The sequence below is a fragment of the Rana temporaria genome, chromosome 4 (assembly GCF_905171775.1).
Source record: "Rana temporaria chromosome 4, aRanTem1.1, whole genome shotgun sequence".
Taxonomy (NCBI): domain Eukaryota; kingdom Metazoa; phylum Chordata; class Amphibia; order Anura; family Ranidae; genus Rana; species Rana temporaria.
This window is the reverse complement of record NC_053492.1, coordinates 85,357,994-85,385,661: the sequence shown is the minus strand read 5'-3', so window position 1 is coordinate 85,385,661 and position 27,668 is coordinate 85,357,994. Positions and strand designations below refer to the sequence as shown.

At 43.3% G+C, this 27,668-nt stretch overlaps 1 protein-coding gene across 1 annotated transcript in view; it reads left to right on the top strand.

Annotated features, from left to right (window-relative positions):
* The first annotated feature begins 207 nt into the window (after positions 1-207).
* Positions 208-27,668, top strand: part of ATP6V1C2 (ATPase H+ transporting V1 subunit C2) — a 75,598-nt gene continuing 48,137 nt past the window's right edge. The window contains exons 1-3 of the mRNA XM_040348594.1: positions 208-313; positions 4,055-4,209; positions 10,909-10,976. Of these exons, the coding sequence (XP_040204528.1) occupies positions 4,084-4,209; positions 10,909-10,976 (194 nt within the window). The 5' untranslated portion in view covers positions 208-313; positions 4,055-4,083. The remainder of the gene's footprint in view (positions 314-4,054; positions 4,210-10,908; positions 10,977-27,668) is intronic.

Sequence of the window (27,668 nt, the reverse complement as noted above, 5' to 3'; positions counted from 1 at the left end):
ATTTTACACCGTTTTTATTGGATTTATATGATTTGTAGTTGCCTAATTAAATGAATGTCTATGGAAACCTTTGACAATAATGTCATGACAGCAGGACATCAGCAGAGGTGAGCAGTGTCTAGGATGAGTGGAAGGGATAGCCCTGGGCTGGATCACACGTCACAAAGGTACCACCTTCCAGATCTACAGATAAAGAGCACCTGAGCTACAAGCCACACACTTGTTTGAAGGAGAAGAGCAGACTGCACTGCTTTCCCTGCCCCTGGGACTGGCAGATCATACGGCTGGCACTGTGACCAGGCAGTGCATTCAGGTAAGAATTATTTTTTTGTAAATTTGTAGGATAAGCTGTATAGCATTCCATCAGTTGCACTGATCATCTTAATGCTAACTTTATAACGAACGGAGATCATGGTATTGTTATAATAAGGATGGTGCAATGCTGTAACACTGACTGTATTCATAGGCTGTCAGCCTGCAGATCTCTTCCTGAGATGGCATGCTGACATTTGTAGTTCTTCTGAAACTTTTGAACTTTAGGTTCTGCAAACCTACATTAATAGATTAAAAGTTTCCCCTGGAGTAGGTGTTACATAACCCGGCTCTCTGACACCCCAGCAGTCTGAAGATGTCAGTAATCCCACACCTTGCTAATATCACAGGTACCAGACACCTGATCTGTGACAGCTACATTGTACACTGACAGCAAATGAACTTGTCAGCTAACTGTGCAGGTTATTATAATATTAATATATGACTATAAAGTGAGTAAAAGCAAAAGCAGTTTTCATCTCCTCGTCTTGCAGCACTGGGGTTCCCTGCTTAATTCCCACCCTATCTGCATTGAATTTGTATGTTCTCCATTTCTTCAACAATCCAATATATTCTACAGCTTAACTGGCTTCTCACCAAATAAACTTTAGTGTGACCATTCTCACCCAGAACCTTATGGTTCCTCTAGGGCAGTATTTCCAAACCAGGATTCTATGGAACCTCAGGCCTCCTACACATGACGGGCGAAACACGTCGTTTTGCTCGTCGAGTTCCTTGTTAGGCTGTCGAGGAACTCGACCTGCCAATTTTCTCCATTCCCGTCGAGGAAATAGAGAACATGCTCTCTTTTTGGCTCGTCGAGTTCCTTGACAGTTTCCTCGTCTAAAAATGTACACACGACCGGTTTCCTCGGCAAAAAAAAAAAAAAAACAGCAAGTTTCTTGCTGGTTTTTGCCAAGAAACTCGGTCGTGTGTACGAGGCCTCAGGGTTCCTCCTGAGCTTCCTAGGGGTTCCGTGAGCAATAAGCAACTTTTGACTTTCAGACAGTAACCACTGACACCACTGATCTCTTTAGTTATCTGTGCATAGGGCAATCTTCCTAATAACCAAAAACATAAGGACTGACCATCACACTTATGAGCTGTAGATATAGTAATCATTAGCAAGGGTTCCCTTAGACCGGGAAGTTATTTCAAGGGTTCCTCCATGTTAAAAGGGTTGCTCTAGAACAGGGATCTCCAAACATTTCACCCCTAAAGTCCTTCTGACTTTAGGGGTGCCATATTGTGACCAGCGGGGGGGTAGAAATGTCCTGGGCCAGCATCAGTGAGAATAAACATGGTCTCAGGGTTGGTGGTGAGTAGGAGGAGAAGCAGTGCCCCATCATTGGTATTAGTGGAAGAAATAGTGCCCCCTTGTTGGTGTCAGTGGAAGAAATAATGCCCATCATTTCAGCGTAAGGAATAGTGAACCAAGGGCTATGTAAAGGTTAACAAAGGGCCACATCCAGCCCTCAAGAGACCCCGGCTATAGAAGAAGCTAGGGGTACCTTGAGCGATGGCAGGCTAATCTCCAGCCTGGCAATGCCTTTATAGTTCTGCCACCAATGTATTTCATCATAGTCGGTGACATGAGACCACTGGAGCATCTTCTCTAGTCTAGTCTCTCAAGGAAATAACTACTAATCCAATTATCTTTTTAGCTGCCACTGACCACCAAGGTAAGGGAGATTCTTAGCAATGACCACCAATCTAAGGCTGTCGGTCTCCATTGACCACCAAAGTAAGGGGAACTTTGCCACCAATGTCAAGGCACAGTACAATTTTTCACTGTTTGCATTTCTGGCTATCATTCTTTTTTGATTATTATTTATGGAAATATTTGTGTCAAACTGTATATTCCTATGCATCATTATAATTTTCACCATCTTATTCATGTGTGCTGTGTATATAACAATTGTTAATAGGTGTTCCTCAAGACCTGAAAGTTATTTCAAGGGTTCTCCTAAGTCAAAAGGTTGAGAAGAAGCCCGCTGTAGAGAATGTGAGAATGTGTGACAATGGCAGATACATTAGATTGTCAGCTCTATGGAAGGATAATGTTAATGGCCAGTGTACTTCATAAAGCTGCATACATGAATAAATATAATGTACACTATTCTAAAGCAGCTATAGACTAGAATTTCTATTATACAAGCAAACTTATTTTCTGGAACTAGCCAATCAGTGCCTCTGCCATATGCTAGAGCTTGCCTTGCCCCGCCATGGCAAAGAGAAGGAGATTTCAGAGAAGTGGTGGCCATTTAAACCTGGAAGGAGCCCCCTGTGAGTAGTTAATTGACCCTACTTGTATATTTTGGATAGGAGCAATGAGAAGGACCACTGGACCTTGCGTTTGTTTCTTACTTTAGGTCCACTTCAAACTGGTAACAGAAGAAATTGATTGATTTGTCAGATCAATAGAATTTACCAGCAATTGCGTTATGTGGCTGGATATATCCACCTGAATATAATTTTAATGGATTGTTTCCCTCTACATCGTCCTTTCTCAAACTTTTCACCACAGAGGAACCCCTAAAATAACTTTCCGGTCTCAGACAACCCCTGCGAAAAGTTACTACAACTCATGATACATCAGTGTGATGGTCAGTGGGAAGAATGCTCTTTACATTTGAGGTCATTGGGTAGAATTCCCCCCTGAGGCCTCGTACACACGACCGAGTTTCTCGCCAAAAACCAGCAAGAAACTTGCTGGGAGATATTTTTTTGCCGAGGAAATCAGTCGTGTGTACATTTCCGTCGAGGAAACTGTCGAGAAACTCGACGAGCCAAAAAGAGAGCATGTTCTCTATTTCCTTGATGGGAATGGAGAAAATTGGCTTGTCGAGTTTCTCGACGGCTTCACAAGGAACTCGACGAGCAAAACGATGTGTTTCGCCCGCCGAGTTCCTTGGTCGTGTGTACGAGGCCTCACAGATAGTTAAAAAGATCAATGGTGTCAGTGGGAACTTATCTGAGAGGCAGAAATTGCTTATTTCTCAAGGAACCCCTAAATAGGAGGAACCCTAGTTTAGAAACCCTGCTGTACATTAGCCATTCCGTGATTTGATACAGATGGAATGGATTGATTAGTTGTGTCTCCGATTATATCATTTTGGTAAGGAGATTGTACACTCAGGTTGTATAGTGTATGACCACCTATAGATAAAGAAGATCTCACCACTGGAGTCCTCAAGAATCATCCAAGCAGAGGGTCATATAGCTCACAAGTGTCAATGGATTAAACATCTGTTTTCAATTAACTAATTTTTTTAATTCATATTTGACCTGTAACAATTGTAAAATAATAAATACCATAGGTGTGTACAGCCTACTGCATTAGGGTGTGCACCCCAAAGTGCATATATGTGTGTGTGCATGTGTATATATAATGGCGTTGTCAGTAAAGCAGTGGACAGTGTCATTAGGGCAGAGATTGGTGAAAGTAGGGCAGTGGATGATGTCAGTCATTTTTTATTTTTTATTATTTTATTTTCAACAATTTTATTTTTTAAATAATGTTTTACAATTGTTTTAGGAGCCCCATTAGGGGCTTTTGTGAAATATCAAGGGTCTAAACAGGGGAAATCCGTGCCACACAGGGTGATTAGGTGTGCCCAGGCACACCTATGATAAATACATTATTTGACCTTTTGTAACACATGTCGGGTTAGTTCCTAACTATTTTTTATTTCTAAAAGCAAATTTAGTGGGTGCTTCACAATACAATTTTTGTTTCCAGCTATTTGGAGATTGATATAGAGCTGGAAGATGGAGTTCTGGTTAATTTCTGTTCCTGGAGATAAAACCAATCTGACGGCCCTGGAGAGAATGAATACCGTGACATCCAAAGCCAACCTGTCCAGCAATTCAAAATTTCTTATACCCGATCTGAAGGTAAGTACACAAGTCATAATATCTTAGACGGGGAAAACCTTTTCTGTGGGGTGAAGACCAATGTGTCGGTAAGCGTGGTGTCCTGTCCTGTAGCGTCCATTTAGTTAGGCATCAAATGAACTCTACTAAACAAATTACTACTTTTGGGTGGATTGTCATCATCACAAACCTGTGAAAACCTAATGACAGTCTATGTAGTCTCCTGCTGATTTCATCTCAGGGTTACAAAATTACAGACTTTTCCTTAAGGTATGAGGTATGAGTTATCCTTAAAGAGATTTTTAATTAAGGTATGAGGTATGAGTTATCCTTAAAGAGAAGGAGAAATGAGAAATAAACATTTATATATATATATATATATATCTATTGGTAACAGAGGAGGTGGAAAAGTGGAACCCTTTTGGGTCCCTGTAGTCAGAAGATTTTGTTGATTACGTATATACTCGAGTATAAGGCGACCCGAATATAAGTTGAGGCACCTAAGTGTACCACAAAAAAACTGGGAAAACGTATTGACTCAAGTATAAGCCTAGGGTGTCAATCTGCATGCCTCACTGTGCCTCACTGTGCCTCACTTTGCCTCATAATGTCCATGTGCATGCCTCATTGTGCCTATGCCTCACTGTGTCCATGACTAGACTGACGTTTAACATGGGAGTCTATGGAACACTTGTAGAGGAGAAATGAGGCTACATGTGTGCCAAGATCTGGGTCTGGATCTAGGGGACCTACGACCGGCCAGTACCTGGTCCCCAAAGTCACCGGAGAAACATGGGAGTGTATGGAAGGTGTTACCGGCTTTAAAAAATCGGTGCTCCCCGGCCGTAGGTCCCCCAGACAACAAACTTTGCACACTAGAGGAAGAGTGGGGCTACATGTGTGCCAAGTTTGGGGTCCAGAGGACCTATGGCCGGCTGGTACCGGGTCCCCAAAATTCCAGGAGATCAGGAGCAAAAAGGTGACTCGAGTATAAGCCGAGGGGGGGCACTTTCAGCACAAAAAATATATGCATCAAGGTGAAAAAACATCTGGTGTTGCCGCCCCCCCCCCAGCCCCCGTTTTACTTACCTGATACGTCGAAAGTCCTGCGCAGTCCCGAAATCCTCTTCGCCGCTCAACCTGGCCGCTGATTGGCTAGAGCGGATGGATTGAGAGCAGCGCAGCCATTGACTGGCGCTGCTGTCAATCACATCCAGTGATGCAGCGCGCCAAGTGATACAGTGAGTGGCTATGGCCGCTCGCTGTATCACTGGAGCGCGCCCACAATTACTGAATACCATGCAAGCTCTCGCATGACTGTGGTGAGTAATTGCGGGGAGGACCAGAGACAGCCGCTGAGGGACCCCAGAAGACGTGGATCGGGGCCACGCTGTGCAAAACGAACTGCACAGTGGAGGTAAGTATAACATGTTTGTTATTTTAAAGGAAATTTTTTTTTCCTTTACAAACGCTTTAAGTTGCTTACCTGCTTCAAGTATTCAAATCAAGGTTTCTGACTTATCTCTGACTTTCCAGATGGTTAAGGTATTGAAGGGGGTCAGAATAACGACAAGGCAGCTAGAATTTTCAGAAGATCAGTCATTTCAGTGCTGGTATTTCCACCAAGGCAGGTTTATTTTAGGAGGGGATGGGCTCTGGAAGTGAAGAGGTTAAAAACAAAGGTTTACAGAAAACAGTGCGTCTTTGCAGTAAATGTGTACAATGTTCATTACACAACAGTGAGGAAGGTGTTCACAACACAACTGCATTTGTTGTTAAATAGTTTGCAGTGAAAACAAGAAGTGACCTTTATCTCCTCACATCAGGCTACAGACAGGATAAGGCTACCAGCAAAGACCTGAAAAACCGAAAATTCGATTTGGATTCTAAAAATCTTTTTTGTTTTATTTTTAAATTGGACTTTAAAGTGTTTTTATATATATATATATATATATATATATATATATATATATATATATATATATATATATATATATATATATATATATATATATATGTATATATATGTATATATATATATATATATAATATATTTTTTTATATATTATATATATATATATATATATATATATATATATATGTGTATATATGTTTATATATATATATATATATATATATATATATATATATATAATATATATTTTTTTATGGGGAATGACTTGAACCCTATCAACGTTTTATTTATGTCTATATTGTTGTAGCATATTTTCCTACATTGTGATGGTGACCATTAAATTGGACTTTAAAGTGTTTATTATATATATATATATATATATATATATATATATATATATATGTGTATATATAAAATATAATATATATATATATATATATATATATATATTATATTATATTATATTATATTTTATACATACATATATAATATATATATAATAAACACTTTAAAGTAATGTATTATATATATATATATATATATATATATATATATATATATATATATTTTTTTTTTGTGAAGAATAGCTAGAACCCTATCAACGTTTTATTTATGTCTATATTGTTGTAGGAGATTTTCCTACATTGTTACGGTGACCGTTGTCCAGGGGTTCAAATTCTTCCCCACTCAAACTAAAAAGGAAAAAAAAAAGTTTTGGCTGAACTTATACTTTACATTTCTTATGTTCTTTGTGTTTTTTTATGTGAAAAGTATAAATTGGTAATCTAGTGTAGCATTCATTTGGAATAGAATAAGCGAGGGTTAGAACCTTTGTTAGGTCTTTGCTGTGGAGATATCCTCTCTCCCCCTTTCTGTCTCTTTGTTATATTCTTTGGTAGGCTTTTGACGGTGTTAATGTTGACATGAAATTTCAATTTCGCTTTAGTTATAGTTTTTTGACTAAATCACCATTTTAGTTTTAGTCATATTTTTAGTCTTTTGACTAAAATGCCATTTTAGTTTTAGGCCCCTTTGACACTTGTACGACTTGTCCCACGATTTGGGACTGCAAAGTAGCATGACAAGTCGTTCCCCATGATTTCCAATGACAACCAATCATATTAGTATGACTTCAAGTCGTGCCGACTTCAAAGTAGTCCCTGCACTACTTCGGTCCAACTTTGATGCGAGTTACACAGTCATTCCCTGAAATCACATCAAAAATCGCGGCAAAATAGCGCAACTTTGAGTTGTACCTACTTCAAAGTAGTCCCTGCACTACTTCGGTCCAACTTTGATGCAAGTTACACAGTCATTCCCTGAAATCACGTCAAAAATCGCAGCAAAATTACGCGACTTTAAAGTAGCGCTAGTGTGAAAGGGGCCTGATTGTATTTTAGTCATCTGAGTTGTTTTAGTTTTAGTCATATTTTGGTCGACTAAAATCTCCAGTACATTTTAGTTGACTAAACTTTAATGCCCTGTACACACGATCGGTTCGTCTGATGAAAATGAACCGATGGATTTTTTCATCAGATATCCAATGAAGCTGACTTTCATCAGTCTTGCCCACACACCATGGGTTAAAGATTCGATCGTGTCCAACGCGGTGACGTAAAACACAACGACGTGCTGAGAAAAACGAAGTTCAATGCTTCCGAGCATGCGTCAACTTGATTCTGAGCATGCGTGGATTTTTGACCGATGGATTTCCCCACAGACGATCGTTTTTTTCTATGTTTTTTTTAACCATAAGAAAAATTTAAAACAGGTTCTTTTTTTTTTCACCAATGGGAAAAAAACTGATGGGGCCCACACACGATCGGTTCGTCCGATGAAACCGGTCCATCGGTCTGTTTTCATCAGACAGACCGATCCTGTGTACAGGACATTATGGGTTTAGTTACATTTTTAATGCATTATTTCTTTTGAACTGCCAAACATTATATATTGGAGTAAAAATCGAATAACATGTTTATTATTTATGGTATTAAGGTTTGAACATCCACTACAGGCACAGATTTAGCCATTGTGCTATAAATTCAATTTAGTTTTAGTCATAAGATAACTTACTTTTTTTTTTTCAAATCCACAAAGAATCCATGCCGTAAGTTACGGCGGCGTAGTGTATCTTTGGTGGCGTAATGGCGCGGCATTCAAATCTCTGTGATGGGGGCGTGTTTTATGTAAATACGTCGTGACCCGACATAAACAACGTTTTTTTTTAACTGCGCATGCGGGGGTATCCGTCCGTGGGGGTATCCCAGTGCGCATGCTCGAAATTAACCCGGAACAAGCCAATGCTTCCGACGGTGATGTCATTCTACGCAAATCCCTATTCGCGAACGACTTACGCAAACAACGTAAAAATTTCAAATTTCTACGCGGGAACGACGGCCATACTTAACATTGAGTACGCCTCATAACAGTAGCTTTAAATATACGCTGGAAAAAGCCGAACGCAAACAACATAAAAAAATGCGCCGCCGGACGTACGTTCGTGGATCGCCGTAACTAGCTAATTTGAATACTCAACGCGAAATTCGATGGAAACGCGACCTAGCGGCCGCCGAAAAATTGCGTCTTAGATCCGACGGCGTACTAAGACGTACGCCTGTCGGATCGACCCGAGATGCCGTCGTATCTTGTTTTGAAGATACAAAACAAAGATACGGCGCGGGAAATTTAAAATTACGCCGGCGTATCAATAAATACGCCGTCGTAATTCTTTTGTGGATCTGCCCCATAGTCTTTTGATTAAAATGTCATTTTAGTTTTTTAGTCGTATTTTAGTCATCTGAATTGTTTTAGTCTTATTTTAGTCAACTAAAATAGTATTAATTTAGTTGACAAAAGTATTTTAGTCAACAAAATGAACACTGGTTCTTGAGAAGGGTTGAATGCCTTTTTTATTTTTGCTATTTGGGGAGATTTGCTTATTTCCTGTCCTCCTGACTTGGAGAGGAAGGCCCGGATTCAGATACATTATCGTATCGATCGGCGGGCGTAGCGTATCTCAGATACACTACCCTGCCGTAACTTAGGGCGCAAGTTCCGTATTCAGAAAGAACTTGCGCCCTAAGTTACCATGGCGTAGTGTAAATGTGTCGGCGTAAGCCCGCCTAATTCAAATGTGGATGATGTGGGCGTGTTTTATTTAAATTACTTGTAACCCCGCGTAATTTACGTTTCTTACGAACGGCGCATGCGCCGTCCGTGAACGTTTCCAAGTGCGCATGCTCCAAATTACGCCGCAAACTGTCAATGCTTTTGACGTGAACGTAACTTACGTACAGCCCTATTCGCGAACGACTTACGCAAACGGCGTAAAATACGACGCTGTTCATACGTTTCCGACGTCCATACCTAACATGACTTACCCCTGCTTTATGAGGGGTAAATTTACGCCGGAAAAGGCCTTTCGAAAACGACGTAAAAAAATGCGCCGGGTGGACGTACGTTTCTGAATCGGCGTATCTACCTAATTTGCATATTCTACGCGGAAGTCTAGGGAATCGCCCATAGCGGTCAGCGTTAATATTGCACCCTAAGATACGACGGCGTAGGAGAATTACGCCGTTTGTATCTAGGCAACATTGAGGCGTATCTGATTCTATGAATCAGACGCCGAGATGCGACGGCCCGCACTCAGAGTTACGACAGCGTATCTCCAGATAACTGCTTTCTGAATCCGGCCCGAAGTGAGGAGAAATCTCCCCAGTGATGACACAGTCAGCAATAAAAACCTGAAAGACGTTCTGACTTTTTCCTATTCTGTAATAAGTTGTGGTTTATTGTTATGCAACTTTGGAAATTTGCACATTTTTGCAAGCTGTCATATTCATTTTATATACAACGTAGCTGAACACACCGGCAATATCAGAACGTTTTCATGTTTCAGTGACAATTACATATAAATCACATCACATCATTCTTATATATTTGACAATTATAATATCATATTCATATTAAATGCAGACAGTGGAGTGATTTACCAAAGGAAAATAGACTGTGCAATTTGCAAGTGCAGTTGCTCCAGAGCTTAGGGAATAAGGGGAAGCTCTGCTGACTTCCATCATCCAATCACGTGCAAGCAAAAATGCTATTTTTTTTATATACCGTATTTATCGGCGTATACCGTGCACTTTTTTGCCCTGAAAATCAGGGCAAAATCGTGGGTGCGCGATATACGCCAATACCCGCTTTCCCGCGCCGAGTTTGAATACTGCGCCGGCATATACCGAGCGCAGTACACTCGTGTATAGTCGGGCAGTCTCGGCTCCTCCCGCGCTCACGTCCTGGACGTACAGGATGTGAGCGCGACAGTAGCCGAGCCTGCCCGAGTGTACTGCGGTATATATATGCTGGCGCAGTATTCAAACTCGGCGCGGGAAAGCGGGAAACGAGCGAGGAGGATGCCGCAGAAGGACGCCGGACCCGACGAAGAGGACACCGAAGCCGCAGACGGACGCCGGACCCGACGAGGCCGCCGATGGACACCGCGCAAGACACCAAAACTGTAAGTACAAAATCCTTTTTTCCACAGGCATTTCTGGCCAACTTTAGAGGTGCGCGCTATACGCGGGAGCGCGCTATACCCCAATAAATACGGTACCTTGCATGTGATTGGGTATTCTTTGCAAAGAAAAGCTTCACCTCATTTACTAAGCTCTGGAGCTATTGCACTTGCATAGCCCGTTTGCCTTTGGTAAATCTACCCTTTTATTTTTTTCACTTTTGAATATAAATAACGAATATAGATTAAAGATGTCTCATCCTATCTATTTACTTTGTCTCCTGAACAGGTGGGGACTCTGGACGCATTGATTGGACTGTCTGATGATCTGGGGAAACTGGATGTCTTTGCTGAAGGGTAAAGCATAGCTTGTTTACTGTACACAAGGTCAGAGGGCCTGTGGTTTACACATACACACAGATCCTGATTGAACCAAACCCTCACCCGATTCTTCGATCTAGAACTAAACACAAGTGACTAGGATCTGTCACGGGCTTGTTTACATATGTGTACACTAATCACAACTGAGTAAAAGGACAGAACTTACCGGCTGCTATAGAGAATGCTAGCGGTGTGGCTCATGATTCAATACCGTTCCTTTTTTGGACCTAAATTGTGTTTTGGACCTCAGTCGGCTGTTTATGTTGCAGATCTAATGTTAAAAACTGACTTTGGGTTGTCTTTGCTGCCACAATAATAAAAAAATAAAAAATCACAAGAACAGTGCTGATTATAACCAATAAAAGAACAATCTATAAATCCATATGTGAAAAAATGTTTGTGCCAATAAAACATGCAAACAAAAATAGTAATAATAATACTTCTATATATATATATATATATATATATATATATATATACACACACACACACATTGGGGTAGATTCGGAGAGAAGATACAACGGCGTATCTCCAGATACGCAGTCGTATCTATGCGCCTGATTTATAGAATCAGTTACGCATAGATTTCCCTAAGATCCGACCGGCGTAAGTGTTTTACACCGTCGTATCTTAGGCTGCATATTTACGCTGGCCGCTAGGTGGCGCTTCCATAGATTTAAGCAAGGAATATGCAAATGAGCTAGATACGCTGATTTAGAAACGTACGTCCGGCCGGCGCATTTTTTTACATCGTTTACGTTAGGCTTTTTTCGGCGTATAGTTACCCCTGCTATATGAGGCGTATCCTATGTTAAGTATGGCCGTCGTTCCCGCGTCGAGTTTTGAAAATTTTACGTCGTTTGCGTAAGTCGTTCGCGAATAGGGCTGGACGTAATTTACATTCACGTCGAAAGCATTGACTATTTGCGACGTGATAAGGAGCATGCGCACTGGGATACGTTAGGTGGGCACTGGACATAGATGGGCACTAAGAGGTGGCACTGATGGACACTGGGTGGCACTGATGGACACTGAGGGGTGGCACTGATGGCATTGCTGGGCATCATTCCAGCCAGTGCCCATGTTGCCAGTCAGTGCCCATCTCAGATGTAAAGTGAAAGAACTAAGGTAACAGAACATTTTCCTGTACTATGTGCTCCTTGGCTTTCTGTGTGCCGCTGCAATAGGCTTTTATACAGAAAACTGCCTGAATGTGTACAATATGTGTACCGGGGGACAGCACAGCAAGTCCAATTTCACGGTGAACTGTCCACCCATCGCTTGTGATCACATGTGGATAGTGTGTCAGGCTGTTTGTAAACAGAGTAGAGCACAAGAATTGAACTCCCCGAGCTGTGTGAAATGTGTGCAATCAAAGTAGACCTTTCAATATTTAATCAGGAAAAGAATAGGCACATCCTTCATTGGAAGAAGGTAAAATGAGGTGACCTTGTGAGGCAGCTCAGTCACTGGCTCACTCCATGCTAACACCAATGACACAGAGTTGTGGAATATTTCTAAGAGTAAGCCCCTAATATCACTGTTACCCCCAAGGTAGTGATCTTCTCCCTTGTGAGTATCTTGTAGAACGTCTATAGGTTCGTTCAATATCAGGTACTCTTGCGCACATTTAGGCACAGCTGCCTGTATTCCACTATTTACTGCCCACTTCCTGTCAGCTGTATGTCTTCTTATGTCTAAACTGAAACGCCGTCTAATCATAGCCTTCATTTAGTAAATACTTAAAGAGTTTGTAAACCTTTCTGTTTTTTCACCTTATTGCATCCTATGCATTAAGGTGAAAAAACACCTTCTACTCTTGGGCCCCCCCAGCCCCCCCCCTATTTACTTACCTAAGCCACGAAACTCTGTGGGCTCGTTCCCGCAATGGTTTCCCCCTGCTTGAGGTGGCTCGTCATTGGAGATTGATAGCAGTACGCGCCAGGGGGCGGGGCGAGTGATAAAGTCGGCGGCTATAGCCGCCGGCTGTATCACGGGAGCGCGCCCGCCAGCTAACCCCCTTGGGAGAGAGCTTGCCATGAAGGGGGTTAGCGCTTGCGGGGAGGCGCAGAGACAGCCGCAGAGGGACCTCAGAAGACCAGGATCGGGGCCACTCTGTGCAAAACGAACTGCACAGTGGAGGTAAGTATAACATGTTTGTTATTTTTTTTTTTTTTTTTTTTAAACTGAAGCCATACAACAAAATGTACATATTGCCATTTTTCTAGTCTGGGCTAAAATGTGGAATGGCTAGTACCACTGATAACATCTTGTTGCTGAAATTAGGGAGGCAATAAATACTGTTCACCCACAGCCATGCATAGCTAATACCTAAGGGCCAGATTCACAGCGGAATTACGACGGAGTATCTCAGATACTCCGTCGTATCTCTCAGAGTATCTATGCGACTGATTCATAGAATCAGTTACGCATAGATAGCCCTAAGATCCGACAGGTGTAATTGTTTTGCACTGTCAGATCTTAGGATGCAGTACCGTGGCCGCCACTGGGAGGAGGTTGCGTCGTAAACCAGCTTTGGGTATGCAAATTAGGAGTTACGGCGATCCACAACGTTTTTTCGCGTTCGCTACGTCGCTGCTAGTCTAGTTTCCTGTCGCAAATGTAGTCGTCGTTTTGGGTGCCCTAACATTACACAGCACACGTATGTGCTGTATAAAGTATGGCCGTTGTTCCCGCGTCGAAATTTAAAAATTCTTTATTCTGAGATGTGGATGTATCCAAATTTCTGAATCACAACAGTAATGAATTTCAACGAATCCAAACTAAATTATAATGAAACTAATTTTTCCAATTTGAAAATGATTTCAAATTTGAATTCAAGTATGATTTTGAATTTAAAAATTATTTTGAATTTGAGAATGAATTTGAAATGGAAATATATTGCAATAAATACATAGTATAAATAGTGAGGTATAAAGATGAAATAAGATGATGATTTTTTACTTAGGGTTCTTTATAAAATAGAAAATAATGGAATAGAATAGTATGGGGTAAAAAAATTTGAATGCAATAAAATAGAAAATGAATAGAACAGAAAACAATAGAATAGAATATAAAATAAAGGAATAGAATATAATAGAAAAATAAATAAAATAGAATATCAAATAAAAGAATAGAATAAAACTGAAGAGAATGGAAAATAATAGAAAGTAAAAGAATATATTGTAATAGAAAAGAATAGAATAGAAGAAATAGAATATAATAGAAAATAAAAGAATAGAATAAAACTGAATCGATTAGAAAAGAATGAAAGATAGAATAGAAAATAAAAGAATAGAATAAAATGAAATAGAATAGAAATATTGGGAGTAAAATAGAATAGAAAAGGGTAGAATAGAAAAGAATACAATACAATAAAATATAATGAATATAGCCGTCTTCCAAAATTAGAATTTCGAAATTTGAATAGATCTGAAAAAAAGGAATATATATTTGAATTTCTAATGGATTTAAAAATAATAAATATACAAAATAAATTCCAAAAATGAATCATTCTAATATGACAAAACAAAATGAGTAACTTGACTAATCCAAAACTAAACAATTGTTTTTTGTTGTGCGCATCTCTAATTATATAGGGACCTATTTATTTATTTATCTAATTATATAAGGACATAAAGGCTTACCAATATACAAATATATTTAATAAAAATGCTGTGTATATTACTAAAGCTTTGTATATTTGGTCCTTTATATAAGTTTTCATTGCTGTCTATGTCTCTGCCACTCCACTGGTAGATGTCCACAGGATAAGCCAGTGTGTTTCAGGGGGGCTATGGGAGTCCCCTTCACGGATTAAATCAGAAGATTTGATTCTAGAATGGGCTAAGAAATTAGTGAATACCTTATACATAGAATATATACCTTCATAGAATTTATACCTCCTCCAAGGAGTATAAAACTCATCCATAGAAAGATTACCTCCTCCTTAGAACATATGCCTCCACAGAATATAAAACTCCTCCATAGAATATATACTTCCTCCATAGATTATACACTTTACCTCCAACCAAAGATTATATACCTCCTTCATAGAATATATAACTCATCCATAGAATATATACTTCCTCCATGGAATCTTTACCTCCTCCATGGAATATATACCTCCTCCATGGAATCTTTACCTCCTCCATAGAATATATACCTCCTCCGTGGAATCTTTACCTCCTCCATAGAATATATACCTCCTCCGTGGAATCTTTACCTCCTCCATGGAATATATACCTCCTCCATGGAATCTTTACCTCCTCCATAGAATATATACCTCCTCCATGGAATCTTTACCTCCTCCATGGAATCTTTACCTCCTCCAAAGAATATATGCCATTTCTTCTAGCCAAACCCAAACACTTTAGTGGTGCATGGCAATTTATGTAGTATACACTATAGGACTGTAAAAGACCTGGGACACCTTTGGGTGCCACAAGTAGAATAGTATTGTGGCATGAGTTGCGTCCTGCTGTGAACAGTGAGTATGGCCAAATTGCGTTAACATTGGGTGGGGCTTAAAGGGGCATGGTTCAATAAAACAAAAGCATTCTTGTACCCTTAAAATATGCTTAGATCAATAAAAAAAACTGTACTGTACTGTACTGTACTGTAAACATATAAACAGCCAACTTTAAAAGTGGAAAGTATCATCAGTAGAGCAGTGGACAGTGTCAGTAGAGTAGTGGATGTTGTAGTGGATGGTGTCAGTAGAGTAGTGGATGTTGTAGTGGATGGTGTCAGTAGAGCAGTGGATGTGGTAGTGGATGGTGTCAGTAGAGCAGTGGATGTTGTAGTGGATGGTGTCAGTAGGGCAGTGGATGTTGTAGTGGATGGTGTCAGTAGAGCAGTGGATGTGGTAGTGGATGGTGTCAGTAGAGCAGTGGATGTGGTAGTGGATGGTGTCAGTAGGGCAGTGGATGTTGTAGTGGATGGTGTCAGTAGGGCAGTGGATGTTGTAGTGGATGGTGTCAGTAGGGCAGTGGATGTTGTAGTGGATGGTGTCAGTAGGGCAGTGGATGTTGTAGTGGATGGTGTCAGTAGAGCAGTGGATGTGGTAGTGGATGGTGTCAGTAGAGCAGTGGATGTGGTAGTGGATGGTGTCAGTAGGGCAGTGGATGTGGTAGTGGATGATGTCAGTAGGGCAGTGGACAGTGTCAGTGAAGCAGAGGACAGTGTCAATACAGCAGTGGATGGTGTCAGTGGAGCAGTGGATGGTGTCAGTGGAGCAGTGGACGATGTCAGTAGGGCAAAGGATGGTATCAGTCAGTAAAGCAGTGGATGGTGTCAGTAGGGCAGTGGACAGTGTCAGTGAAGCAGAGGACAGTGTCAGTAGAGCAGTGGATGGTGTTAGTGGAGCACTGGACGGTGTCAGTAGGGCAGAGGATGGTGTCAGTAGAGCAGAGGTTGATGTCAGTAGGGCAGTGGACAGTGTCAGTAGTTTTTTATTTTTTTTTATTTTTTTAACAGCCCTGTTGAAGGGCTTTGTGAAATATCAGGGGTCTAAACAGACCCCTGATATCTCACTTTTGAGACAGGGAAAGGGACTGAGGTTCCTCTGCAGCCTCAGATGCACTGGACAGTTGATGAATGGGAAGTGCTCTGTGATGAGAGAGAGGGAGAAGACGAGAAGCTTTCAGCTGCTGTAGGAGGAAAATACAGCCAATTGGTTCTAGTAAATGCCACCCCCACTGCCCCTCTTGTCAAGGTGTCACAGGGAGGATGCATGAGCCCCCTGGAGCATAGGGAACCACAGTCCGGTTTGAATAATGTGTCAGAGTGTCAGGTGGACTGGAACCCGGACAAATGATTCAAAACCCATACAAATGATTCAAAACCCATACAAATGATTCAAAACCCATACAAATGATTCAAAACCTGGACAAATGATTCAAAACCTGGACAAATGATTCAAAACCTGGACAAATGATTCAAAACCTGGACAAATTATTTAAAACCCGTACAATTGATTCAAATCCCGAATTGTCTGGGTGGATCCCGGAGAGGTGGTAAACCTAACTCTAATGTACCTATTGAATCAAAATTCCAGCAATCTTTCCTCCGTTTACTGTGTTTTTAACTCACCTTTGTTCACATATACATAATCAGCCATCTAAAACAATTTAAACTGTCTATATAAAGCCTAGCTAACTGCATGCTGGAACTTGCAGTCCTTTATACAGAATTCAGAAGCCGGGACCAGGACTGGTGTTATCAAACAGGCCTGTCAGCACTGTTCCCAGCCAGTATAAGAGAGAAGACTAGAGGTGCTCAGACTGATGTTCAATCTACTGTCATTATTTATTTACTGTGGGCAGTCTCTGAGTGTTTTTCCATGTCTCTCTTGGACAGTAGACGGGTTTTTGAGACTTTGTGTCCTGTTCCACTTCAACTCACTTCCAATTAAAGCCTGTTTGCACCGTGCCCCTTTAGTTACAGTGAGATTGGTTGCTGGGCTATTGGGCAACAAAAGGGCACTTTTCCTTCCAGGACAGACATTCTCTTATCACGTTCTACCTGTTTACAGCCTCCATGACCATAAATTTTGTTTATCTGTCTTTACATCTATTTTTTATATTGGTTCTGATCAACACCATTCTTCCTATTAAATACTTCCCGACCTGCCGCCGCCGTTCTACGGCGGCAGGTCAGCTCCCCTGCGCGAGAGCCCGTACAATAACGTTGGGTCTCTCTGCGGCCACCAGGGGCGCGTGCGCGCACCCCGCTCGTCCGTGACTTCCGTGCGTGTGCCCGGCGGGTGCGATCGCCGCCGGGCACCCGCGATAGCTCGTTACAGAGCGGGGACCGGGAGGTGTGTGTGTAAACACACAGCTGCCGGTCATGTCAGGGGTAGAAATGCCTGTACAATACTGTGACGGTATCGGTATGATATCCCCGTCAACGTTCCCTTCTTCCCATAACGAAAATCACCCCAATATTCCACGAGGAGGGATATCCCTGGAATCGCCCAGAAAGCCACACATGAGACCAGCTTACTGCTTGAACAACACAGCCTTTAATGTTATAACACACAGCTTATATGTCATTTCCAAAACTGTTACAATGACAAATCTCCGCCCCCCTCACACTGGGGCTTCCATACAGATTATAGGCAGACACGACGGGGCCGATGCTGAAAACACATTTTCTTTAGACAATGACATCAATGACGCTGAGCACTAGCTGTACTGAATACATCAACCAGACCGCTCGACCCCGCATATAGAGAGATAATTACCACAATGAAGCAATCAGAATAATTAACCCAAGCCACTTAAACCCAGCTCTCCTTCACACAACACAATAGATCAATTAACCTTTAGAAATAGTGAGGGGACATTAGCACATCAATAACCTGGCTAGCAGGGAGCAGTAAACTGAGACATATAGGCAAATGTATCACAATGGCCCCCCTTTTGCTCCCTGCTCCGGCAAACCCGGTTGGACCTTCCCTGGTCCAGTAGGGTTGACGGGTTCAGAGCTATTAGTCAGAGGTTAACTCCGTTTGGCATGACTGACCTCCCTTGGCAACTGCTTCAGACTCAGGTATGTCACCGGGTCGTCAGATCACACGCCGGTCAGTCCCCAAGTCTTTGTGCGATCTGCAAAGTCACCAGAAGTCAGTGTGAAGACAGCGAATGGGTCTGTGCGCCGCCGTCTAGGTGTCCCGCTATGGGAGGGGGCAGGTTATGGCTCTGAAGTGACAATCCCAGGAGATTCATAAAAAGAAAAAGTTATATTTGTTGAAATGCTGTAGCACTGGTGCTCAGAGTCCGGGGGGGGGGGGGGGGCGGGGAATCAGAGCCCCATAAGGTCAGCCACCCCCTGCTCCCTCCGCAGCCGCCGGTTCTCCTCTTGGAGCTTCTCCAGCTCCATCTCCAGTTCATGCTGCTGTGACCTCAGGTGGTTGTTCTCCTCCTCCATGCGGCTTATGCACTCCTCCAGCTCTATGTACTCACGGATCAGCTCCTGCTTGCTCATGTCCTGCAGGCTCTCCACGTGGTCCTTCATCATCAGGAACTGGGTGGTGGTGTAAGGGGCCACCGGTGGGCCCTTGGCGAACATCTCGGCACGCATCTGGGACGCCCGCTGCGACTCCCTCTCCTCCAGTCGCTTCTTCTCCTCCCAGGTCAGCTTATTATACGGCTTCCAGGACCTCTTCTTCTTGAAGGGTGGCCGGCGGTGCCTCTTTCTGCCCAGCTCCCTCCAGGGCCCCTCCGGCTCAGGGCTGTCGCCCATGACCAGCTGACAATGGTGTTCCCTGTTGTCCGTAATAACAGATTGTACCATGAGGGCTTCGTAAGGGGTGCCCAATGGTTCTTCCTGACCCAGCTCCTTTGGATCCCAAGCCGAGTCTACACAATGGGCTGCTGCTGGTGGGCGGTACCCAGGTTGAGACCAATTTGACCTGGTGTTGTCATTCATGGGGCAATTCTGCTTGAAGTGACCCAGCTGTTTGCACCGGAAGCACCCTTTTGCTCCCTGCTCCGGCAAACCCGGTTGGACCTTCCCTGGTCCAGTAGGGTTGACGGGTTCAGAGCTATTAGTCAGAGGTTAACTCCGTTTGGCATGACTGACCTCCCTTGGCAACTGCTTCAGACTCAGGTATGTCACCGGGTCGTCAGATCACACGCCGGTCAGTCCCCAAGTCTTTGTGCGATCTGCAAAGTCACCAGAAGTCAGTGTGAAGACAGCGAATGGGTCTGTGCGCCGCCGTCTAGGTGTCCCGCTATGGGAGGGGGCAGGTTATGGCTCTGAAGTGACAATCCCAGGAGATTCATAAAAAGAAAAAGTTATATTTGTTGAAATGCTGTAGCACTGGTGCTCAGAGTCCGGGGGGGGGGGGGGGGGAGGGGAATCAGAGCCCCATAAGGTCAGCCACCCCCTGCTCCCTCCGCAGCCGCCGGTTCTCCTCTTGGAGCTTCTCCAGCTCCATCTCCAGTTCATGCTGCTGTGACCTCAGGTGGTTGTTCTCCTCCTCCATGCGGCTTATGCACTCCTCCAGCTCTATGTACTCACGGATCAGCTCCTGCTTGCTCATGTCCTGCAGGCTCTCCACGTGGTCCTTCATCATCAGGAACTGGGTGGTGGTGTAAGGGGCCACCGGTGGGCCCTTGGCGAACATCTCGGCACGCATCTGGGACGCCCGCTGCGACTCCCTCTCCTCCAGTCGCTTCTTCTCCTCCCAGGTCAGCTTATTATACGGCTTCCAGGACCTCTTCTTCTTGAAGGGTGGCCGGCGGTGCCTCTTTCTGCCCAGCTCCCTCCAGGGCCCCTCCGGCTCAGGGCTGTCGCCCATGACCAGCTGACAATGGTGTTCCCTGTTGTCCGTAATAACAGATTGTACCATGAGGGCTTCGTAAGGGGTGCCCAATGGTTCTTCCTGACCCAGCTCCTTTGGATCCCAAGCCGAGTCTACACAATGGGCTGCTGCTGGTGGGCGGTACCCAGGTTGAGACCAATTTGACCTGGTGTTGTCATTCATGGGGCAATTCTGCTTGAAGTGACCCAGCTGTTTGCACCGGAAGCAGCGTTGTTCGTTGCCCTCCTGGCGATGATAGCGAGGGCTAGATGTCACCGGTCTGTTAGGAGGTTGGTATCTAGCGGTTGGTGGGTGTGAGGGCACCGTTTGTGGTGGAGGTTGTTCCTGTGGTGTGACCTGGTTCGTCTTGCGAGTATCTGCATATTCATCCGCCAACTTTGCGGCCTCTGGTAGAGTCATGGGCCTGCGATCTCTCACCCAATCCTTGACGTCTGTCTGGATGTGATTGTAAAATTGCTCCAGGAGCATTAGTTGCAAAATGTCCTCTGCGGTGGTGGCCTGGCTGCTGTTAGCCCAGTTAGAGGCCGACCGGGACAATTGGCATGCCCATTCCGCATAAGAGTCTTTCGTGGTTTTGCGTGAGTCCCTGAACTTCTGTCGGTGGGACTCTGGGGTTACTGCATAACGAGCCAGGAGCACTTCTTTAACCCGGGCGTAGCTATGAATATCCTGATCTGGCACGGTCCGGAAAGCATCAGAAGCTTTGCCTGACAGTTTGCCTGACAATATTGCAACCCAGTCTCCTCTAGCTATTCGGTGCAGGTTACATTGTCGCTCAAAATCCGCCAGGAAGTTATCAATCTCACAGTCCTTTTCATCAAAAGCTTTAAAAGCGCTAAACGGAATCTTCCTTGCGTCTGCTGTGCTGTACTCACTGTTCGTAGAAGGTGCGGCTGCTTGTTGGACTGCTGCCAGTTTTAACTGTAGCTCTGCGTCCCTTATTTGTTTATCCTTCTGTAGCTCTGCGTTTACTAACATGTCCATCACTTTCAGTACCACATCTGGCGTTGGGTTCGGGCCGAACCACGCTAGCTTCTCTCTCATTAGCTTGTTGGCTGGCGATTCCTCCTCCTGAATCACTGGTGTCTCCATCTCTTGTACTGCTGGCGTTGCTGCAATCCCGTCCTCCTGGTCTAGCTCCATTGATTCTGCTATGATGACCCGCTTGGTTTTGTTGCTAGCAATCCTTCCACGAACTTCCAGTAGTTCTTCCAGTGTCTGCTTGGAATCCGGGTGTGAAGGGGAATAGAAGGGAAAAATCCCACCGCTGCCAACCAATTTGTGACGGTATCGGTATGATATCCCCGTCAACGTTCCCTTCTTCCCATAACGAAAATCACCCCAATATTCCACGAGGAGGGATATCCCTGGAATCGCCCAGAAAGCCACACATGAGACCAGCTTACTGCTTGAACAACACAGCCTTTAATGTTATAACACACAGCTTATATGTCATTTCCAAAACTGTTACAATGACAAATCTCCGCCCCCCTCACACTGGGGCTTCCATACAGATTATAGGCAGACACGACGGGGCCGATGCTGAAAACACATTTTCTTTAGACAATGACATCAATGACGCTGAGCACTAGCTGTACTGAATACATCAACCAGACCGCTCGACCCCGCATATAGAGAGATAATTACCACAATGAAGCAATCAGAATAATTAACCCAAGCCACTTAAACCCAGCTCTCCTTCACACAACACAATAGATCAATTAACCTTTAGAAATAGTGAGGGGACATTAGCACATCAATAACCTGGCTAGCAGGGAGCAGTAAACTGAGACATATAGGCAAATGTATCACAAATACAATGTATGAACAGCGATCAGTCATTTCCCCTAGTGAGGCCACCCCCCCTTCAGTTAGAACACACCCAGGTAACATACCTAGCCCCTTCACCGCCCCCTAGTGTTAACCCCTTCCCTGCCAGTGGCATTTTTATAGTAATCCAATGCATTTTTATAGCACTGATCGCTATAAAAATAAAAATGGTCCCAAAAATGTGTCAAAAGTGTCCGAAGTGTCCGCCATAATGTCGCAGTACCGAAAAGAAATCGCTGATTGCCGCCATTACTAGTAAAAAAAATTTTTTTAATAAAAATGCCATAAAACTACCCCTATTTTGTAAACGCTATAACTTTTGCGCAAACCAATCAATAAACGTTTATTGCGATTTTTTTTAACGAAAAATATGTAGAAGAATACGTATCGGCCTAAACTGAGGGAAAAAAAATGTTTTTATATATATTTTTGGGGGATATTTATTATGGTAAAAAGTAAAAAATATTTTTTTTTTTCAAAATTGTCGCTCTATTTTTGTTTATAGCGCAAAAACTAAAAACCGTAGAGGTGATCAAATACCACCAAAAGAAAGCTTTATTTGTGGGGAAAAAAGGACGCCAATTTTGTTTGGAAGCCACTTCGCATGACCGCGCAATTGTCAGTTAAATCGACGCAGTGCAGATTTCACAAAAAGTGCTCTGGTCTTTGACCAGCAATATGGTCCGGGGGTTAAAGGAGTTGTAAAGGAAATTATTTTTTTTCATAATAAGCATCCTTTACCTGCAGACATTTCTCTTTTCACTTCCTCATTGTTCGTTTTTGCTCAGAAGTTGCTCTATTTTTTCTCTGTTCTGTTCACTTCCTGCTTGTCTGATTTTGCTGACCACCGTGAAGGGAGGCTTTACTGCGGTGGTCAGTGACGTGCTCACCCCCTCCTGGGAACTACATCTGTGTGGCAGGACTCTCTCTACGTGTTAGAGACTTCAAGGAGGTGTGAATTACTGGGCGTGCCGCAATTCATACTGGGAAATGTAGTTCTACATGAACGAGCGATGCAAACCAGGAAGTGAATGAGAGAACAGAAACTAGAATGCCGGAGGTGATATAGATGAAGGAATTTAATAGGTATTTACTAGTTTTTTTAACAGAATCATTACACTATTCTGTCTGTCTACCTTGCAGACATTAATTTTAGGCAAACAAATGTTTTCCTTTACAACTCCTTTAAGTGGTTAAGGAAAACAAATAACTTATCACAATACTGTACATGGCTAAACCTTTGTGGACTCAAATGATTGAGTTTGGGTTGTTCCATTGAAGGGTACTGTTAGAGCCAGTTCACACACAGGCAGCACGACTTTGGGGGCGACTCGTCAAGGCGATCTGAAGAAGACTTTAGAGGCGACTTGCAATATGACTTCTGTATTGAAGTCAATGCAAGTCGCCCCAAGTCGCCCCCAAAGTCGTACAAGAACCTTTTTCGAAGTCAGAGCGACTTGAGTCGCTCCTATTAGAACAGTTCCATTGAAGAGAGCGGAGCGCGACTTGTCAGGCGGCTGAGTCGCCTGATGAGTCGCCCCAGTGTGAACCGGAGCTTAATGTTACGTCATATAAAGACATTTTAAACAATTGTGTGCTTCCAAGTTTGTGGCAAGTTTGGGCCCTTTTTTTATTTTCAGCATTACTGTGCCCCTTCACACAAAGTCAGGTCCATAAAGACACAAGTTGTTGATTTTGGTGAGGAACTCATGTGGCCCACACAGAGACCTGACCTCAACTCTACTGAACATGTATGTAATGAATTGGAACACCGTTTGCAAGTCTGGTGTTCAACATCGGAACTTGAATTCACTTGAGTTCTCTTTTTACAGAATGGCCACAAATTCCCATAGACACACTACAAAACCTTTCCAGAATATTTTGGGCTGCTATAGTTTAAAAAAAAGTGCGTGTGTGTTAAAACAACACTAATGCCCTGTACACACGATCGGAATTTCCGATGGACTTTTTCCATCAGATTTTCCGATCGTGTGTAGCCCCATCTGAGTTTTTTCATCGGAAGTTCATATCTGCATGCCGGCGGGACCTTACTGTCTGCCACGCGCAAGGGCTGTTAAGCAGTGTACACACGATTGGTTCGTCTGATGAAAACGGACCGATGGACCGTTTTCATCGGACGAACTGATCGTGTGTGGGCCCCATCGGTATTTTATCCATCGGTGAAATAAAATAGAACCTGTTTTAAATTTTACTTATAGATAAAAAAAAACAATAGAAAAAAACTATCGTCTGTGGGGAAATCCATCGGTCAAAAATCCATGCATGCTCAGAATCAAGTCCACGCATGCTCGGAAGTATTGAACTTCATTTTTCTCAGCAAGTCGTAGTGTTTTACGTCACCGCGTTGGACACGATCGGATTTTTAACCGATGGCGTATAGGCAAGACTGATGAAAGTCAGCTTCATCGGATATCCGATGAAAAAATCCATCGGATTAGATTCCATCAGATATCCGATTGTGTGTACAGGGCTTTACACTTCCCTCTTTCAACTTGGGATTCTACTGGGAGTTGTGATAGTTCCCTATACGGGACATCTACATGCTGACGGACTGCTGTTAACCCCTCCTCACCTGGATTCAGCAGTGGTATCGTTGTATACGTTTTTATACCAGTGTCATACTTAGCTACATGTTTTTATGACTGCTTTTGCTACCGTTTGGTATTACTCACACCATTTTTACAGTTTATGTAGCTACATCAGGGCTCGAAAAAATCCGGGCGCCCTTTTGCAATTGCCCGGGGAAGCTAAGGACGGCCGCGACCGGGGGCGCACGGAGACACAGGATCCTGTGTCTCTGTGCACCCCCACCTCCGCCGCCGCACGATTGCGATGGGCCCGCCGGTAATTGAGGCCACGGCTTTGCAGCCTTCACAGAAGGAAGCTTAGGCCTGCAGAAGGCCGCAAAGCCGCGGCCTCAATTACCGGCCGGAGCGGGCAAAGCCTGGACACTAAACAGGCCCAGCGTCGTGAAAATGGTAAGACAAGGTTTCCCTTTAGCTTTGCCTACATTGGTTCCTAGTTATATTTGTCTTGAGGGATCTGTAGTGAACTCTACATTGCATCCTTATCCAATGCTACAGACTTTAAAATTGCTGTTCTTTTCTTCCAATTGGCTACCAGAAGTTTCCCTCTCGCCACTGATGTAGTACTTATGAGTCCACACTTCACACTTCTAGCCAATATTTTCTGCTGATGACAAAGTGATAATTTGCCATCTCACCGGTTGCCTGATACTTCAAATAAACAGCCATAGGAACTCTGTTAGAGCCTGGGTTATTGCAAGTCCTTTATACTGGACACATCCTCCTCAGTTCGCATATCTTTTGTGAGTAGAATATTCTCACTTGGCAATGGTAGCTCGGGAGCAAGAACACATGGGACAGAAAGTGGTGATTCTGCTGCAGGCCCTGAGGAGAGAATTCAAGTTTCTCTCAAGCCTCGTACACACGACCGAGTTTCTCGGCAAAAACCAGCAAGAAACTTGCTGGTTTTTGTTTTTTTTGCCGAGGAAACCGGTCGTGTGTACATTTTTCGACGAGGAAACTGTCGAGGAACTCGTCGAGCCAAAAAGAGAGCATGTTCTCTTTTTCCTCGACGGGAATGGAGAAAATTGGCTCGCCGAGTTCCTCGACAGCCTAACAAGGAACTCGACGAGCAAAACGATGTGTTTCGCCCGTCGAGTTCCTCGGCCGTGTGTACGAGGCTTCAGTTTGCTAGCTGTTCACTTGTTCCCAGAGCAAAATCACACGTTGACAAAACTTTAAACTAAAAAATATGACACCAGTAAAGTTAGCCCAATTTTCTTTATATTGTGAAAGATAATGTTACGCCGAGTAAATTGATACCCAACATGTCACGCTTCAAAATTGCGTCCGCTCGTGGAATGGCGACAAACTTTTACCCTTTAAAATCTCCATAGGCGACGTTTAAAAAAATTCTACAGGTTGCATGTTTTGAGTTACAGAGGAGGTCTAGGGCTAGAATTATTGCTCTCGCTCTAACGATCACGGTGATACCTCACATGTGTGTTTTGAACACCGCTTTCATATGCGGGCGCTACTCATGTATGCGTTCGCTTCTGCGCGCAAGATCGGCGGGACAGGGCGCGTTCCTGGCTCGTAACATTTTTAGCTGGCTCCTAGATTCCGAGCAAATTTGTCAAACCCTGAGCTACATCGATTTTATCTCCAGTGCAATATTTATTTTGTTACCTACTTGAAGACTATAAAAGTTTTAATGCTATTCCCATCAAGCGCTGCCTTTGTGTGTTTTTTGTATCCTGCTATCCATTTTTCCAGTGGTTGGTAGCTGCACTGGGAATCAGCCTGCAAGGAGATCAGCTAAAAGTAGTGCAATATAATTAATCAAAATTAATCGATTAAAAAAAACGATTAATCGAACACGAAAATTTTAATCAGTAACAGCCCTAATTTATATAGATGTTATTATTATTATACAGGTCTTAGATAGCGCCAACAGTTTGCGCAGCGCTTAACAAAATAAATGAAGACATTACAGTTACATCAGAGGGCCTTGCTCATTAGAGCTTATAATCTAAAAAAGGAGGGTCAATTGATATAAAAGGTAATAGCTGTGGGGGACGTAAAACAGTGTTAGTTAGAAGCAGGATAGGCTTCTTTAAAGAGAAGAGTTTTCAGGGATTGGGGTAGGGAGTTCCAAAGGATGGGAGAAGCTCTGGAGAAATCCTGGAGGCGAGCATGGGAGGAGGTGATAAGGAAGTTAGAGAGCAGGAGGTCTTGGGAGGACCGAAGAGAGCGGCTTGGTTGGTATTTTGGGACTAGGTCAGTGATGTAGCTGGGGGACGAGTTGTGGATGGCTTTGTAACTTATTGTTAGTACTTTGAATATGATTCGTTGGGTGAGTGGAAGCCAGTGGAGGGATTGGCAGAGAGGGGTGGAGGACACTGAATGGTTGGTAAGGTGGATGAGTCTTGCAGCGGCATTCATGATGGACTGAAGGGGTGATAGTCTATGTAAAGGTAATCCAATGAGGAGAGAGTTGCAGTAGTCGATGTGATGGTCAGATATCCATGAACTTTAGCCATATCGTGTTTATTATAACCACTGAGAGGAGCACTGCAAGCAAACCTGCCTTACCAGAATGGGCATTGAAGATGGCACCATATTGGGAAGAATCTCAGGGTCAAGATAGATAGAAGATTTCCAAATAGAGACATGCCAGTTAGGGCTCACAGGCAATGATTTGTGGAATGGTTTGTGTTTAGAAAAAAGGGTCTGTGGCCATACTTGGATCCATCACTGGATGTAGCATTAACCATGATCCCTACTAAAGGAAGGATTTGGAGGCCCCCTGCCTACCATCATGATCGTCACAAAGCTAAAACCTGCTGCAATTGCCATGCCTATTTAAAAGTGAAAGTACTGCTATAGTTCTTCTCATCTAATATATTTGTTAGTTTGGGGGGGGGGGGGGCACTTTTCCTGTACCTACTCACACTTTTA